This window comes from Lepus europaeus, chromosome 10, assembly GCF_033115175.1.
Source record: "Lepus europaeus isolate LE1 chromosome 10, mLepTim1.pri, whole genome shotgun sequence".
Taxonomy (NCBI): Eukaryota; Metazoa; Chordata; class Mammalia; order Lagomorpha; family Leporidae; genus Lepus; species Lepus europaeus.
In genome coordinates, this window is record NC_084836.1 from 112,297,216 (window position 1) to 112,314,367 (window position 17,152).

At 58.5% G+C, this 17,152-nt stretch overlaps 2 protein-coding genes across 3 annotated transcripts in view; one reads left to right on the top strand and one right to left on the bottom strand.

The window, feature by feature from the left end:
- SLC12A5 (solute carrier family 12 member 5) overlaps nucleotides 1-6,290 on the top strand; it is a 33,801-nt gene extending 27,511 nt beyond the window's left edge. The window contains exons 18-25 of the mRNA XM_062202384.1: nucleotides 1,896-2,091; nucleotides 2,826-2,995; nucleotides 3,369-3,500; nucleotides 4,627-4,734; nucleotides 4,954-5,076; nucleotides 5,167-5,366; nucleotides 5,917-6,050; nucleotides 6,198-6,290. Coding sequence (XP_062058368.1) covers nucleotides 1,896-2,091; nucleotides 2,826-2,995; nucleotides 3,369-3,500; nucleotides 4,627-4,734; nucleotides 4,954-5,076; nucleotides 5,167-5,366; nucleotides 5,917-6,050; nucleotides 6,198-6,289 — 1,155 coding nt within the window. The 3' untranslated portion in view covers nucleotide 6,290. The remainder of the gene's footprint in view (nucleotides 1-1,895; nucleotides 2,092-2,825; nucleotides 2,996-3,368; nucleotides 3,501-4,626; nucleotides 4,735-4,953; nucleotides 5,077-5,166; nucleotides 5,367-5,916; nucleotides 6,051-6,197) is intronic.
- Nucleotides 6,291-9,164: 2,874 nt separating this feature from the next.
- Nucleotides 9,165-17,152, bottom strand: part of NCOA5 (nuclear receptor coactivator 5) — a 37,378-nt gene continuing 29,390 nt past the window's right edge. For both annotated transcript variants that reach the window (XM_062204284.1, XM_062204285.1), the window contains exons 5-8: nucleotides 15,319-15,445; nucleotides 13,028-13,227; nucleotides 11,400-11,720; nucleotides 9,165-10,943 (exon numbers count right to left, since the gene is read on the bottom strand). In XM_062204284.1, coding sequence (XP_062060268.1) covers nucleotides 10,354-10,943; nucleotides 11,400-11,720; nucleotides 13,028-13,227; nucleotides 15,319-15,445 — 1,238 coding nt within the window. In that variant the 3' untranslated portion in view covers nucleotides 9,165-10,353. The remainder of the gene's footprint in view (nucleotides 10,944-11,399; nucleotides 11,721-13,027; nucleotides 13,228-15,318; nucleotides 15,446-17,152) is intronic.

The window sequence follows — 17,152 nt, forward strand, 5'->3', positions numbered from 1 at the left end:
ACCTGCTCAGGGCTGCAGCCTCTGGCCCGTGTGCACAGAGCCGCGTGCGCAGTCGGCGGGGCCTGGGGTGGCCAGAGTCTGCACTGAGCACACTTGGAGGTGTTTGGAAGCCGATGGGCAGCCGAGGAAGTGAGTTCTGCTGCTGCTCAGGCCTTTCTGCCCCCTCGGGGCTGTGGCTGGGATGGGAGAGAGAAAAGGGAGCCTGGGGGAGGCGAGGCGGAGTGGGGAGGGCGCCCCTAATGGCTTGTGACAGTTGCTGTTTCTGCCTCACTGGCCCGCTCACGCGGATCTGTCAGGGCCTGCAGCTGGGGGCCTCCATTGGTCAGTGCGATTCAGTGCTGTGGCCAAGGGTGGCTCTGTGCCAGGCACTGGGCTGAGCAGTGGGCGAGGGACGTGTTTAAGACCAGGTGGCGGCCCCGAGATCGAGGGCTGGTAGGGAACACCGGGCAAACTCAGCAGTCCTCAAACCCGCTGATGGAGATCAGTGCTACGTTAGAGCCGGTACCAGGTGGGACTGGGAGCCCCTGCATACACCACGCCGTGCCCTTCTCCCTGTTCCTAAGTGGGGCCGCTAATGACCCCATTTGACAGACAGGAAAACTGAGACTCCTGGAGTCCAGGTAACTTGCCCAGGATCACTCCGCCAGGAGGTGGGGACAGGGCTTGGACCTCTGAAATCAGGGTGGTGATTAAGAGGGTGGGGCTGGAGTCCCGAACCTGGACTCAAAATCCCCTCATTAGCTGTGTGTTCTTAGGTGACCCCCTGTTTTTTTTTTTAATTTTTAAAAAATTTTTTTTTATTTTTTGACAGGCAGAGTGGACAGTGAGAGAGAGAGACAGAGAGAAAGGTCTTCCTTTTGCCGTTGGTTCACCCTCCAATGGCCACCGTGGCTGGTGCGCTGCGGCCTGTGCACCGTGCTGATCCGATGGCAAGAGCCAGGTGCTTCTCCTGGTCTCCCATGGGGTGCAGGGCCCAAGCACTTGGGCCATCCTCCACTGTACTCCCTGGCCACAGCAGAGAGCTGGCCTGGAAGAGGGGCAACCGGGACAGAATCCGGCACCCCAACCGGGACTAGAACCTGGTATGCCAGCGCCACAAGGCGGAGGATTAGCCTAGTGAGCCGCGGCGCCTGCTGCCCCTGTTTGTTTTAAAATATTTTATTTATTTACTTGAGAAGCAGAGTTACAGAGAGGTAGAGTGTGGTCCACTCCCCAAATGGCCACAATGGCCTGAGCTGGGCCAATCCAGAGCCAGGAGCTTCTTCCGGGTCTTCCACATGGATGCAGGGGCCCAAGCACTTGTGCCATCTTCCACTGCTTTCCTAGGCCATAGCAGAGAGCTGGATCAGAAGAGGAACAGCTGAGATAGGAACTGGCACCCATATGGGATGCTGGCACCACAGGCAGAGGATTAACCTTCACCACAGTGCTGGCCCTTAATTTCTCTGAGCCTCAGTTTCCTGACTGATAAAATGGGCACAATAACACTCCTTTCGTAGTGCAGGTGCATAAAATACTCACTATTATGCTACTTGAACAACGGTTAAAACAAGCTGCCTGGTCATGCAGAGAAACCCAGTTTAATTCTGGTCTGGGTGGGGGTGGTATCTGAGGAGGCTGGGCCAGTGGGGGTGGGGCGGGGGGGACTGTGTGACAAGTGGGAGGGGAGGGTGACAGAGAGCCTGGATTGATCAAAGGAGCACGGATCCTAAACTGTAGGGAGCCAGCGGGATGCTGGCGCCCCAGGCTGACATGATCAGAGCTGAGCTTTGGGAAGATGGGGGCGGAGGGAGGAGCGAGGGGGAGGCAGGGAGGCTGCAGGGGCCCAGCCAGAGCCCGGGCAGGGGGAGGGCCCAGAGCGAGTCCGTGTCTGAACCCGTGCCCCCCACCCGCAGTCCATCCGGCGCCTGATGGAGGCGGAGAAGGTGAAGGGGTTCTGCCAGGTGGTGATCTCCTCGAACCTGCGTGACGGCGTGTCCCACCTCATTCAGTCCGGGGGCCTCGGGGGCCTGCAGCACAACACGGTGCTCGTGGGCTGGCCCCGCAACTGGCGGCAGAAGGAGGACCACCAGACCTGGAGAAATTTCATTGGTAATGTGGGGCGAGCAGGGGGCTTCTCTTGAGTCCGAGGGGTTTCCCAAACAGCCTGACCGCTGTGGATTTGGCCCGTGCCGGCCACGAGCTGGGCCTGTGCCAGCCGCTATGCTGGCCGCTGGGGACTCGGCTGTGAATGAGATGATGGTCTTGGCTTCTGCGGGCTCACAGGCCCTGGGAGGAGGGGTGTGAAGGGCAGTGCGGAGAGCGTCAGCTTTGGAGTTCCAGTGGCCAGGGGGCTGCGTCGGCTCTGGTGCTCCCTAGCTGTGTGATGGTGCACACGGGACTCACCCTCTCTGAGCGGCCGACCCCTCGGCGGTGCCGGTGGGCAGGAGCAGTGCACTCCCTCCCATCGTGGCGTGCGTTCTGTGCGCCTGGACAGCGAAGCCATCTGAGCCTCAGGAGGGCGAGGCCTTGTTAGTTCCGCGCTGTTGGTGTGAAACTGAGGCGCAGAGGGAGTCTGGAATGTTCTCCAGGTCACGCAGCTGGGACGTCAGGCTTGAAGCAGCCCCTCCAAGCATAGGTGGACCGTGGTGAGGAGGAGGGGTTGGGAGGATTCCGTGAGGCCGTGCCTCCGACGGGGCTGGTGACGCTGCCGCTGGACAGGGAGACATGGAGCTCCAGAGAGTGATGCTACCGACAACCACGTGATGAGGAAAGGCTGAAGCCAGGCAGGGTGGGGCGCCGAGAGGGCCCCCTCTGACCCTCTCTCTGCCCCACCCCCACCCCAGAGCTGGTGCGGGAAACCACAGCCGGCCACCTGGCCCTGCTGGTCACCAAGAACGTGGCCATGTTTCCCGGGAACCCCGAGCGCTTCTCGGAGGGCAGCATCGACGTCTGGTGGATCGTGCACGACGGCGGCATGCTCATGCTGCTGCCCTTCCTGCTGCGCCACCACAAGGTGAGCGCCGCGCCCGCGCGCCCGCTGCAGGCCGGGCTCAGGGGCCCTGGTGGGGCCGGCCCGCACCCCCTCTGTCCCTGTGAGCTCCTGGGAAGGGAAGCGGATGCCGAACCGCCTCCACCCAGGGACAGTGGGCATGACTGGGTGTCTTGGGCGGGGCTTGGCTGTAAGGGTGAGGGATGCGCCCCCCACAAACGAGTGAGACTTTAACAGGGGACCTCAGACCTACGCGGGGGCTTCTTTGCAGGGAGTGGTCCCGAGATACAGGAGCTCAGGCCCGCTGGTGCGTGCCGAGCATGTGGGGAGGGTGGGCGGGTGCCCCTCCGGCCCTGGCTGTCCTCCAGGCGTCTTCCACAACCCCCCCCCCCCGCAGGTGTGGCGGAAATGCAAGATGCGCATCTTCACTGTGGCGCAGATGGACGACAACAGCATCCAGATGAAGAAGGACCTGACTACCTTCCTCTACCACCTGCGCATCACTGCGGAGGTGGAGGTGGTGGAGATGGTGAGTGCCCAGCGCTGCAGGGGCCTGGGGCGCTGGGGTGCCCCTCCTCAGGTCTCTTTCCTCTTTGCCCCAGCACCTCACTGGGCAGCCCTGTGCCATGCCATTCGGCTCCTGATGCCGGATCTCTTCCTACTGATCAAGCGCTCAGGCCCTCACAGAGCACGCGAGAGTCCCTCCCTCTACCCCTCAGTCGCGTCCAATAGGGCTCATTCCAGGTCAGGCACGGATTGTACACACAGCAGCCAGTGCGGTGGATAGCTTATCAGCAAGTCCCTTTTATAGATTAGCAAGTGGAGGCACCAACAGATCTAAGTAATTGGCCCAGCACTACACGGGGAGGGGCAGTCAGGATTCGAACCTGGGCAGGCTGACTCTAGTCTGTGTGCCCGGCGACGCCACCACAGCCTCTCATGTATGTATCCATCCACCCATCTCTCCGCGTTCGTTCCTCTGTCTTTGTACCCATTGATGTTTCCACTCACTCAGCCCTCCATTCACCGTGGATATACTCATTCATCCTTTGTTCCTTTCCTTACTTCCTTCTCCATTCACTCAGGTGATTAATTAGTCCATTCATTCAGTAGTTCCTCTGTTCACCTGCCTGGTCCCGCACTGGGCTGAGGAGGGAGCAGGCTGCCTGCCTTCCAGGAATGTTGCCCTGTCTGCTCAGTCCTTGCCTCCACAGCCCTTGATGAGGTTAGACACCGGCTGGGTTAGACACCGGCTGGGTTAGACACCGGCTGGCTTAGATACCGGCTGGCTTAGATACCGGCTGGGTTAGACACCGGCTGGCTTAGATACCGGCTTAGATACCGGCTGGCTTAGATACCGGCTGGGTTAGACACCGGCTGGCTTAGATACCGGCTGGGTTAGACACTGGCTGGGTTAGACACCGGCTGGCTTAGATACCGGCTGGCTTAGATACTGGCTTAGATACCAGCTGGCTTAGATACCGGCTGGGTTAGACACCGGCTGGCTTAGATACCAGCTGGGTTAGGTGCTGGGAAGCCTGAGGCTGGCAGCAGGAAGGGGCCTCCCTGCCCCTTGACCTTTCACCCGGGCACAGATCTCGTGCTCTGCTCCCCTGCCGCTCTCACCTCGCACCCCCACCCCTGGCCGCCCACAGCACGAGAGCGACATCTCGGCTTACACCTATGAGAAGACGCTGGTGATGGAGCAGCGCTCCCAGATCCTCAAACAGATGCACCTGACCAAGAACGAGCGGGAGCGGGAGGTGAGGTTGCCTCGGCTGGGCTCTCAGAGCCTCAAGCTGCTGCCAGGAATCCTTTCGTTACTGGATGGTGAGGAGGTGGGGGAGCCAGGTCGTGGGGCAGCAGCATTGCTCTGTTACCACTACCGTTCTGGGAAGCGCGCATCCTGGCTGACCAACAGCTGTGGGGGAGGGGCGGGGAGGTGACCTCCAGCAGAGCTGTCAACCTGTGTCACTCCCCAGATCCAGAGCATCACCGATGAGTCTCGAGGCTCAATCCGGAGAAAGAATCCAGCCAACACTCGGCTCCGCCTCAACGTCCCAGAGGAGACAGCTGGCGACAGCGAGGAGAAACCAGAGGAGGAGGTGTGGCCCTGGGTGGCGTGGCCCCAGCTAGCAGGAGCACAGCCTTTGGCCTCCCAGGAGTCACCTGCTGGCCATTCATTCATCCTCCAGGTGCAGCTGATCCATGACCAGAGTGCTCCCAGCTGCCCCAGTAGCTCGCCGTCCCCAGGGGAGGGGCCTGAAGGGGAGGGCGAGGTGGATCCCGAGAAGGTGCATCTCACCTGGACCAAGGACAAGTCTGTGGCAGAGAAGAACAAGGGCCCCAGCCCTGTCTCCTCCGAGGGCATCAAGGACTTCTTCAGCATGAAACCGTACGAGCACTGGGCTGAAGGCTGGGGCTGGGGAGGACCCAATGGGTCTTGCTCCCCACGGCACAGCAAATGGGCACAAGGGGTCCTGGCTGGCAGCCTGGAGGCCCAGCCCAGGCACTGCCTTGCTTTCCCCATTGGAGGACTTGGGAGCCAGGGTCAGAACTCCCTGGCAGGTGCAGGCAGCGGGGAGGTGATGGATGTGGAGGCTGGGCGAGCAGGTGCAGACGAGTGTCTCAAGCCCCTGCCTCTTCCTCTTTTTCTGACCCCTCTCTTTCTCTCTCTTTGCTTCTCTCCTGTTACCTGAAGGGAGTGGGAGAACTTGTAAGTGCGCCTGCGTTTTTTCCTTCTCTGTGCTTGGCCAGGGTCCCTGCTCTGCTATTCCATCAGGAACCCCTGGAGTCTGAATAGCCCAGCTGGGAGGTGTCTGGGGTTGGTGGTCCTGGCCTTGCCAGGGCCGGAGCCCCAGCAGCCCAGGGCGGCCTGGGAGGGCAGCTGGCTCCAGCGCCTGCTCCCTGGGGCTCACGCGCTGCGCGCCTACGTGCTCCCGCAGGAACCAGTCCAACGTGCGGCGCATGCACACGGCCGTGCGGCTGAACGAGGTGATCGTGAAGAAGTCCCGGGATGCCAAGCTGGTGTTGCTCAACATGCCCGGGCCTCCTCGCAACCGCAACGGCGATGAGAACTGTATCCTGGGCTCGGCGCGGGGGCGGGGCGGGAGGCGGGAGGCCGGAGGGCACGCCGGCCAGCCGAGCCGGGCCTGCCCCGGGGTCAGCACCTCGGCCAGGGCCGCGGTGGGAAGGGCCCCGGGCTTTCTCCTTGACGGCCTCGCAGACATGGAGTTCCTCGAGGTCCTCACGGAGCACCTGGACCGCGTGATGCTGGTCCGCGGCGGCGGCCGCGAGGTCATCACCATCTACTCCTGAGAGCCGGGACCTGCCGCCCGGGCCGGGGCGCGCCTGGCCCGCGCCCCCCGCCGCCGTCACCGTTTACATACAGACCCCGTGCCCGTGCCCCGGCCCCTTTTCCCGCTGCCTGAAGCCCGAGGCCACGCCCGCCGCGGCTGACTCGGAGAGGGCGCGCCGCGTGGGCCCGGGGGTCTGCGGGCCCCGGCTGCGCTGCCCCGATGCTGAGCCCGGCCTCGCCCCGCTGGAGGAGACGCTGCAATAAAGGTCGGGAGGAGGCGCGGGGAGCAGAGGAGCTGGGGCCCGAGGACCCCAGCAGTCGGCGCGGCCCCTGCCCCCTTCCCCGCCGCGCCGCGGTCCTCGCGCTGCGCTCGTGCGCTCCGGGCGGTCCGAGCGCCCTTCTCGCCGCCCGCGGGGGCCGCGCCGGCCGAGCCTATACATAGTGTACAGGAGACATAGCGTGTATTTTTAACGTCCCCATATTTACATGACGAGAAGCGCAACGGACTTCTCTTCTCGCCGCTGTCGAGCTCTCCCGCCGGGGGCGCCCGGGGGAGGTGGAGCCCCAGGCGCCGGGGTTTCCCTGGCCGTCCGCGGGATTCGGAGAGCCCAAGTGCTTTAGGCCCAGGCGGGGGTCGTGGTCCTGGCCCCTCGACACCCCCGCCCTGCTCTCGCCTCTTGCGCGCGCCCTCGGCTTCCCCTCGTCCCCCCTGTTCTTTCCGGAGACTGAGACCAGCGTCCGACTCCTGGATTCACCCTCTCTTCCCGTCGGCTCTTATGCAAGTTGGGGCCAGGATAGGGGAGGGGCGCTCGTCCAGGCGGAGCGGGCGAGACAGCCCCGCGCCGGTGCCTTCGCCGGGGAGCAGGCGCCTCTCCCCAGTCGGCTTGTCGCCTGCTCCCCCTATTCCACGGCTCCTCGCCAAAGACTGAAATCGTGGAGCTGGAGGGCGCCTCCTTCCCAGCCTCCTCCCTGGGACAGGTGAGGCGGGGGTGAGGGGCGGCTACTCTGGTTTAGGGAGGCCCCAGCACCACCCGTGATGTTCCCTCCCCTGTCCCCAGCTCCCGCCTCCGGGACCCAGCTGGGGCCCGAGTCCGCTGCCCAGCAGCCGCCGCCAGCTGTCTCCTAGGCTCCTGGGCCTGGAGTCGCCAAGGCGCCTTGCTCTGAGCGCCTCTCTGCCCTGCTCTACCCGGGACCCGAGGCCTTCTGCTTTCCCACCTCCAGTCCCGGGCGCTTGGGCTCCACAGCCCGGCCAGAGGCGCCCTCGTGTCTGCGGAGAGGGAGAGGCGTTGGCTGGGCTCCCTTCCCCCAGGGCACGTTTCGCAGGGGGACAGGCACCGCATGCTCCTTCCAGTGCCCTCTGGGACTGGGTACAGAACCTCCAGCCCCAGAGCCCTGCCCCCCCAGAGCTGGGGACCCCGGCACTCCTGACCTCACCACCTCCTGTCCTTTGAGCCCGAGGCAGAGCTGCAGCTGGTGCCATCTAGACAGGGGTGCGTGCGTGCGTGTGCATGTGTGCGTGTGCAGAGGGGAGGTCTGGAGGGCTGCTGGTTAGGTCAAGGCCTCTGGTATTTCAAACGATCAGGGGGCTGGACAGATTCTCCCAGCACCAATCAGGAAGTTGCAGGCTTCAGACACCAGCCCCTGCATCCTTCCGACGACCTCCCTCTGCGAACACAGCTGGGTCCCTGAGCATCCTGGGCGGCTGCAGTGGGCTGGACGGAAGCGGGCAGGGGCTGCGATAACACCACTTAGGGAAAGAAAGTTGCACTCTGGGCCCAGACTGTCTGGTTGGCAAGAGCTAAGTTTCCGTTGATGAAAAAAAAAATCCCACAACAAAAACCCAAGTTCTCTGTGCTACACGTGCAATATTTGTTATGAATGTTATCCCAGTCATCCATCAGATTATCTTTATAAAAACCACTGTAGCTAGGTGTTTCATGTCCATCCAAGTGACTTTTATTCTGAGTGCAATATTTCAATAGCCTTGTAGTGGTGACTAGTGTTGCTTCCGTTTTAGCCAATCCGTGTGCAGAGCCCTTGTAAATACGAGAGGTTGCAGACCAAATCAGAGTATTTATTACTATTATCACTATTATTACTAGGCCTGCCTTTCACTTTGTGTTCCGGTATTTCGCATCCTGCCTCAGTACTGCTCTTGTGTTCTTTGTGCCAATACGAGAGGAGAGGGTTGGTTCTTTCCTTCAGTGTTGAATGCTCCCATTTAATGCTTTATGGCTTTTACTGTATTTTTTAGATTCCTGTCTGCACAAAATGCAATAAAAATAATTTTATTATACCCTTCACAGCCTGAGGTGTGCTGTCTGACACTCCAGGGGGCCCCTCCAGGACCCAAAGGCGTTGTCAGCAGTGCCACGGGTCCCTGACGGAAGGGGTGGCTGTGGCCCAGCTCTGGGTCCATCCTGGGCTGCACACCTCCCGAGACTGGCAGGCGCTTCGCCAGGGGGTCAGGCTCGGTGCTGCCGGCACTCGGGTCCCTAATCCAAGGGAGGCCTGTGCCGCCCCCTTCGCCACACTTACCCCAAGTTCATGAACACTCCTTCAGTCTGTGACTGCGGGTCCCTGGCACAATGGGTGACACAGAGGTGGCAAAAGAGAAACCAGGACAGGAGAGGGCTGCCTTGCCACGCTTCCGCCTGCTCCCCAGCACTAAGAGGCCGAGCCTGCCGCCACCCCGGGTGTCGCCTGAGGCAGACCTGAACACGGCGCTGTCAGGAGCCACAGGCTTCTGCCTAGGTGAGCCGCGCTGGGCTGGCTGAGGCTGAGGCCAAGGGACACACCAGAGCTCCGAGGGCAGGGCCCTCCCCCGGGATCCTGGGAAAGAAAGAGGAGCACAGCTTTGACTTTTTCATTTTAATTAAAAAGTAATCATTTCATCTTATTAACACAAGGGTTTTAAAGAGGAAAAAAAAAATTCACTATGTAACATAAACAGGTCAGAACATAAAATGCTGCCATCTGGGGGACCTTGAGTTTTGAAACCATTTCTTGGTCACTGGCAGGAGCTCTGCCAAAGCCACAGTGGCTCCCTCCCCCCTGCCAGGGGCCCCCCGAGGCTGCCCCACAGGGCTCCACTGCCCAGTCCCTAGGGAGAGGGCAGCTCCCCTCTGGCTCACTCAGAGCAGCGCCAGAAGCCCTCTCTGCAGTTTTGCTCCACTCCACAGCGAGACAGGGCCACCTCTGCAGCACGTGTGCAGCTACCGAAGGCTGGCATCGCAGTGGCCCCACCTCCTGCCGCTCAGAAACCAGAACCCGAGTCTGGAGGAGAGAGCCTGGGGCTTGGAGCCCAACACTCACACCAGTCAGCGAGAGGCGAGGAGTCCACGGCAGGGCCCAGAGCTGCCCCTCAGAGGGGCGCAGGCAGATCTGTGAGGGGAAGCACGGGGGGTCCAGAGTCACAGTCTGTGTCAAACGGCTGGTGACTGGAGCTGTTCAGTCCACTGGAGATCCTCCAGCAAAATGGGGGAAAAAAGCCAAAAACCAAAACCCAGCGCGCTGCCTAGGGCAGGGACGTTCTTCCTTTGTAGCTGCCTCGGCCACGCTCCCGCACCGCAGAGCGGCTGACCCAGGAATCCCAAGGCAGACCCCACGTGGGGGGAGGGCACAAGGACACGGAGCCTCCACGCGCAACCCTAGGGGAGCTCGAGCTTCTGAGGTGCGTGGACAGCCTTGGTGAGTTCAAAATGAACAATGGTGGCGGCCACCACCATGGCCAATGCCGGTCCCAATGCTGCTGGCTGGGGCTGCCTCCTCCCTCCTTTCCTCCCCCAAATCCAGCAGAGAGGGCCCAGAGACGCTCCCTCAAGTATAGGTGGAGCCCAGACGCCTGTAACCGCAGAGATAGTTATCTTCTATATCAAAACAAAAACAGAACAAGGAGGATACACCCCCAGGCATAGTATGAACTTCGACTCTGTAGGGAATAAGTAATACAGCTTTGGGCAGAAGAGAGCAGGTGGCAGAAACCCATGACAGTGGATGGAGACCTGGAGAAGGCGAAGGACGTCCTCCAAGCCGCTCTATTTAGAACGCAGTAGCTGGGAGGAGGCCAGGGGCCCTGGGGACGTCAGTAATGCCTCTGGTAAGAGCCCATGGGGGCCTGGGGCCGCCCCACCTGTGCCGTGGTCTGGCTAACCAGGTGGGAGAGAGCAGGGCCACTCTGGATCAGGGTGTCCAGAGCCTTCTGTACACTTGGATTGTCAAAGTTGATACCTGTGGAAGACACAGGCCTCTGGCTAGCCATGTTGCTAGGAGGTGCCAGGCGACTGGAAGGCTGGCCAAAGAGCCCTTGGGAGGGAGCCCCAGGCCTGGGGCCCATGTTCCGAGCAGATCCTGCCTGTCCCAACATGTTCGGAGGCTGATTGCCAGAGGCCTGTGATCTCTGCTGAGGCTGGCTGTTCGCTGCTGTGGGAAAACTCTGGTTCTGGGCGCTTCCGGCAGCAACCGAGGGGGACGCAGAGCTGCTGTTGGCCGCGACCGTGCCACTGTTGAAGAGGCTCAGGATCTTGGCCTGAAGCTCTTGCTGGGAGGTGGAGGGTGCAGCGGGGGCAGGTGTAGCGGAGGGGAGCACTTGGCCGCCCTGGAGCGGCTGGGAGCTCGGCTGTGTCTTCAGCGAGGTACCCGAGGTCGCCCCGAGTGGCTGGCGGGAAATCGGGCCTGGAAGACAGAAGAGGGAGGCATGTGGTTGAAAGCACCTCAGGGGCAGGAGGCCTAGCAGCCGAGGGAGGAACAAGCAGCGAGTCGCAGCGGTCACACAGGACACAGAAGGCAACGTCGGCTTCCCAAGGGGCCACACCACGGTGGGCACTGCTCACAGCACACAGCCTCGTTCCCCCAGAGAACGGCTTCAAAACCGAATGAAAACAAAGAGCATCCATCTCGGCTCCCAGGGCGCCAGCACCAGCCGTCGGGCCGTCCACCCCACAGTAAGTACTGCATCAGATTCAGTGCGCCCCATTACTACAGTCGCACGGACAGCGTGCGGGAGAGCCCCAGGGCCAGGCTCGTTTCCCCTCCCCACCCCAAGGAGCCCAGGAGCTGCCCTCCCCACAGGGCCTGCGGACTGGAGAAATGCAGGTGGGAACTTCGCCTCGGCCCTGGCATGTAGCTCACCGGGCAGAGCGTCGGCGCTGCCCCTCAGCAGTCTCTCCTTGCGCTCCCGCAGGTAGTTGATGATCTTGTCCGTCTCCTCGGCCGTGAGGTACCTGTTGTCTGCCAGCAGGTTGATGAGGCTCTGGATGGCCGGGGGGTGCCCCCCGCGCACGCCCTCTTCGGGGCCTCCTCGCTCTCTCTCCTGCAGGATGGCGTCATCGGCCATCTTGGCTGCCTGCCTGGCAATCTCCTCACGCTCCTTCTCCCGGCACTCATTCTTGTAGCGCTCGTAGTTCCTGGCCACCAGCACCATGGCGTCAGCCTGCGGCATGTTGCGATGCTCTACGGGAGGGAACGACAGGAGTGACTGCTCCCGGCGCAGGGCGCCCACCTGCTGCACTCCACCAAGCCTCTCCTCACCTCAAGGCAGCAGGAAAACTATTTCCACAACAAAAGCCTTGAGGTTGGGAATGGAGTGGGGAGGCAGGAAGACAGGTGAACGGGGAACACATACCTGTGGATAGCGCTGGTTCTCTGGGGAAATTCCTAGATCACAGACTTGTAGCAAAAACCAAAGACACATGGCAGCCTCCCACAGAGTCACACAGACCACGTGGGGAGCAGCCGTGGGGGGCAGGCCCAGTGGCCTCGGGGCCAGCAGCAGGCGGCCAGAGCCCCTCTGGAAAGCCTGGCTCTCTACTGTGCTCCTCAGGACAGAGCTGGCCTATTGTTTTTGAATCCATCCACTCAAAAGATATGGATTAAGCCCAAACTGTGACCTCCTCCCCTGCCCCAGAAGGCGCCACGGTTTACAGGACACTGAGAGACGTCTCAGGGCTTTCTAGAAAGGTCTTCACGCATCTCGAGGACTATTCCTGAGACAAAGGCCTCGCTGGGAATCTTCTGAGCTCTATGGCTGCAGACGCACTGTCAGGCACACATCAAGCCTGGCTGTGGAGCACTGTCAGGCACACATCAAGCCTGGCTGTGGGAGCACCGTCAGGCACACATCAACCCTGGCTGTGGGAGCACTGAGCAGGACATCAGGGGGCAGAGCTGCAACACCACAGGCTTAAAGTACCACGCGTGACCCCCAAGAAGGACTTCAGGAAACCCACTGTGGGCCCTGTGGGGGTCAGGCCCTCCTCCCTGTCCCCACAGCCCCCTACTCACTTCCCTGGCACACTTATAAACAGTATTCTCTAGCCTGCGACTTTCCGTGTCCCCCAGTTGAAAGCTGGGAGAAGAGAGGATTCAGTGGTGTCTGGGTTGTGCGTGCCAGACATGCCCTGGAGCCAGAGCTCATTGGCCAGTGCCAAACACGTGCACTTCTTTCCGACTCTCTTTAAGAACTTCATGCTGGTGACTTGAAATGGGACACAGAAATCAGTAAATGCGACAAACCAGTCCCCACTGCCCTAAAATTAGTTGTCAAAAACTACCCCGCACACCGCTGTAGTGTATATCTAAAGGCCAAGTGCAGCAGGCCCAGAACTGTATCCACAGAGTGTAGGTCTCCTCCAGCAGCCTACCATATCTGGGCTGACCCTCGAATTTCCTTCCCCAGACCTCCTTCTTCCGGGTAGAGCATCACAAATTACTGCACCAGAGACGACCTCTGGGAACACGACCCACTTGAGCCCTCGTACCTTGTGGAGTTCCAAACATGATATTGACTGTACAAGAACGGTGAATCTGGTGCTGCTGGGTAATGACGATGGCGAAAGGAGACCCTCCTCTGCTAACATCCTCCAAGGCTTGTGACAGCGACACTTCAGTGTTGAGGAAGATCAAGTCCACTACCATGCCCAGGTCTCGGACCTTCCGCCCCACAGATTCAGCATAATCTCTGTACGAGCAGACGGAATTTAGGTGAGCACTCCCTGACCAACCTCAGTCCTGAACACTGTGTACTGCAGCTGGCTGTACTGCTCCCACAGAGGACTCAAACCCGAGTCCACCCAGCGCTTCCTTCAGGCTACGAGGATCTGGACCAATCCCCTCTTTACACAGGCCCAGAACGGCTCTGACTTGCTAGGGTGACATGGAGTTGACAGCTGCCAAGTTTTCTGTCCCCTTCTCTAGTCTGCCAGCGCTTCCTTAACACCATCCTGCTGCCCGAGACCTGCGAACTTATCTGTCCTTGGGGAGACAGCAAAGCAGTGGAAAAGACACGGACTTTAATACTGGAAACGTGGGGGCCGGCGCCGTGGCGCACTAGGTTAATCTTCCGCCTGAAGCACCGGCATCCCATATGGGTGCCGGGTTCTAGTCCTGGTTGCTCCTCTTCCAGTCCAGCTCTCGGCTGTGGCCCGGAAGGGCAGTGGAGGATGGCCCAAGTGCTTGGGCCCTGCACCCACATGGGAGACCAGCAGGAAGCTCCAGGCTTCGGATCGGCGTAGATCCGGCCGTAGCGGCCATTTGGGGAGTGAACCAATGGAAGGAAGACCTTTCTCTGTCTATCTCTCACTGTCTGTAACTCTGTTAAATAAATAAAATCTTTTTAAAAAAATTTTATTCTCAGCCCAAACATTTGCCTGCAAAGTTATGGAACTTTAAGCGAGTCCTTTTAACTCTTAGAAACTTCATTTTCTTAACTAGTAAGACAGGAATACGACGACTCAGCCCACTTGTGTTTCCATGAGCTTCTCTCTAACTACTGACGTTCTCTTTCCATAGGACTCATCACCTATATATTTCTTGTTGTCATCTGCTGTAAACTCCACCAACAGAAGGGGTAGAGCGAGCTTTGGTTGTTATCATTATAGCCCTAGTACCTAGCATCTACCATGCATAAAAAAACCGTGTAACGTGATTCCTGGAGGATTAAAAATAGTCAATGTGAAGTGCTTGCCATGGGGCAGGTGCAAAAAGTAGGTGCTCTGAAAATGACTGCTATTACTATGTATCCCAAAAAGCTGCTTACAGCTAAAGCAGTGTCGGTCTACAGACAAGGCAGAGCCGATCCTGTGAACTCTGCCTGCTGCTGTCCCGACACCCATTTCCCTAGTCACTCTCTTGAAATTAGCTCTTTAACCCCAAACTGCTAGAAACTACATACAGTTACTGACAACCTCCTGGGAAAGAAACACAGCTGCCACTAAGCCTGTAAGCTGCTGTCCTGGCTCTGTTCCTCTGCCCTGCCTCTTCACGGACCGAGTGCCAACCCAACGGCGGAGGCAGTGCTGTGGACTCTGCTTGGCCAACGTGGGCATCTAACAGTTCTGTGAGGCCAGGGCACTTCACAAAGAAGGCTTCGTTCTTGACTGACACACACAGAGAAGCGTGCCTCCCAAAGAGCTCAGTTCAGGGTTGGCCCATGAAGCAGGTTATCCACGGCTTCACTTGACCTGCATCTACTCCCTCTCCCTATGGTCTACAGGGCTACTCCCACTTCCAACTCCAGGGGTAGGCATGTGACAGCTCTGGCCAGTTAAGAGCATTCTGGAATACCTGGCCAAAGTGACAGGTTCAGGTGTAGGAAAATAAGCCAGATTAGTCCTATGAGAAGCAACTCCAGGACTTCAGGTGGGAGGATGGGGAAAGAGAAGCTCTCTTCCCACTATTTTTGCTAAGCTAGGACTGTCTGGTATCAGTGCCATCTGCCTTTCCAAGCAGAAAACCTGCCTGAGAATGAAGGCATCACTAAAGAAATCAGTGCTTAGAGACCACCTCTTGATGACATAGTCTGACCCTGGCTGTGGCCACACCTGAGCTTCCTACCCACTCTCCAGTTAAATAAATGACAAATGTCCCTTTTGGGCTTACGTCAGTTTGAACTGGGTTTTCTGCCACCTACAACTGAGAACTCCCCAGCTAACAAAGCCTAGGAAGGCCAGATTACACAGCCCAGCGTCAGCAGGTAGGGCTGCCCAGGGAAGCCTGCATCTCTCTCCTGACCCTTTTCCTTACTTGGGAGAAGTAGCTAAAGGGTCCTTACTTAGTCTGTTTGTTGACCACAATCACAGAACAATCCACAGGCCTCTCGGCATCAAAGCGTCTCTGGATTTCCTCAAAATACTGACGATAGAGCTCCTCTCTCCGCCGTTCCTCACGTTTCAGACGCTCTGTAAGACACCACCAGGGAAAGCTGAAGCCAGCACTGTGAACGGCGAGCTGCTTAAACACAGAGGTCGTGACACACCAACACTCGGAGCTTCTCAAACCTGCCTCCTACAAATAACTATGATTACTGCCTTTTACAACTACAAATTCATCACAATGGAACGGGTGGACTGAAGGGCACGGCTGTTTCAATGCTTTTTTTTTTTTTAAATTTATTTTATTTATTTGAAAGACAGAGTTACAGAGAGAGGTCCTCTATCCGCTGGTTCACTCCCCAGATGGCCACAATGGCCGGAGCTGCATGATCCGAAGCCAGGAGCTTCTTCAGGGTCTCCCACATGGGTGTAGGGGCCCAAGAACTTGGGTCATCTTCCAGGCCATAGCAGAAAGCTGGATTGGAAGAGGAGCAGCCAGGACTAGAACCAGCACCCATATGGGATGCCGGCACTTCAGGCCAGGGCTTTAACCCGCTGTACCACAGCGCCGGCCCCCCAATGCTTCTTAAAGCATATTGGCAAAGTGCCCTCTAGAGAGACCGCTACTAACTTGTACTACCACAGTCATGGGCCACCTGGTGCAACGTGGAGACAGTCTGGCCCGGGAAGGCCTGCACACTCATGTGGTCACGGTCTGCCAAGCAACCGCAGGCAGGACTCAAAATCCAGTGAACCTACTGCAGGCTCATTTTTAAGTTAGTAACTTTGATGGCCCACAGATGATGTTACAAATATCCAAATGGCTCTTGGCAGAAAAAAGTTTCCCACCCCTCATAGTGCCTACATCTCCATACCTTTGTCAACACTGGGTACTGATATCCTTTTAATTTCTGATAACTTGACAGAGAAATAATAGTATTTCATTGTTCTAGTCTACATTTTTGTTGATGTTTTTTGAAAAAGAACATCCATGTAGTTAAGTTTTACAACAAATTAAAAATGTGGTTTGTGATGGGTACTCCACCTAGGGGTCAGAAGCCCAGTTAGAACGCCCAGGCGCCATAGAGTGGGTCCACGTCCACGTCCTGATCCCGGGGTTCTGCTCATGCAGATCAGGGAAAGCAGCAGCGAAGGCTCAAGAAGCGGAACTGCTGCTTCCCACGTGGAGCCCTGCGTGATCCCCGCTCCTGGCTGTGGCACCCTGGCTGCTGCAGGCATTCAGGGAGTCAATCAGCAAACAGAAGCTGTCGGTCTCTGCTCCTCAAATACACAAAGTTGTACAGCACAAACTTGGCCAGGTACAAAACAATTTGAAAATTAAAGATGGACTGAGAAAAAAAGTAGGCTTTCAAGAAACATGCTTGGGCCCAGCATCATGGCATAATGGGTTAGGCTGCCGACTGCAACACTGGCATCCCACATAGGTGCAGCTTTGAATCCCGGCTGCTCCACTTCTGATCCAGCTCCCTGCTAATGCATCTGGGAAAGACGCAGAAGATGGCTCAGGTCCTCGGGCCCCTGCACCCACATGGGAAAGCTGGATGAAGCCCCTGGCTTTGGCCTGGCCATTGTGGCCATTTGGGGAGTGAATCAGCAGATGGAAGCTCTCTCTCTCTAGCCCTGTCTCTGTAACTCTGCCTTTCACATAAATGAAAACATGTGTGTATAAACACGCTTGTCTTTACTGAAAAAAGAGATAAAAATTATAAACAACCAACACCCCCTCCAACACACACACACACACACACACTGCAGTCAGTTACAGTTATCTGG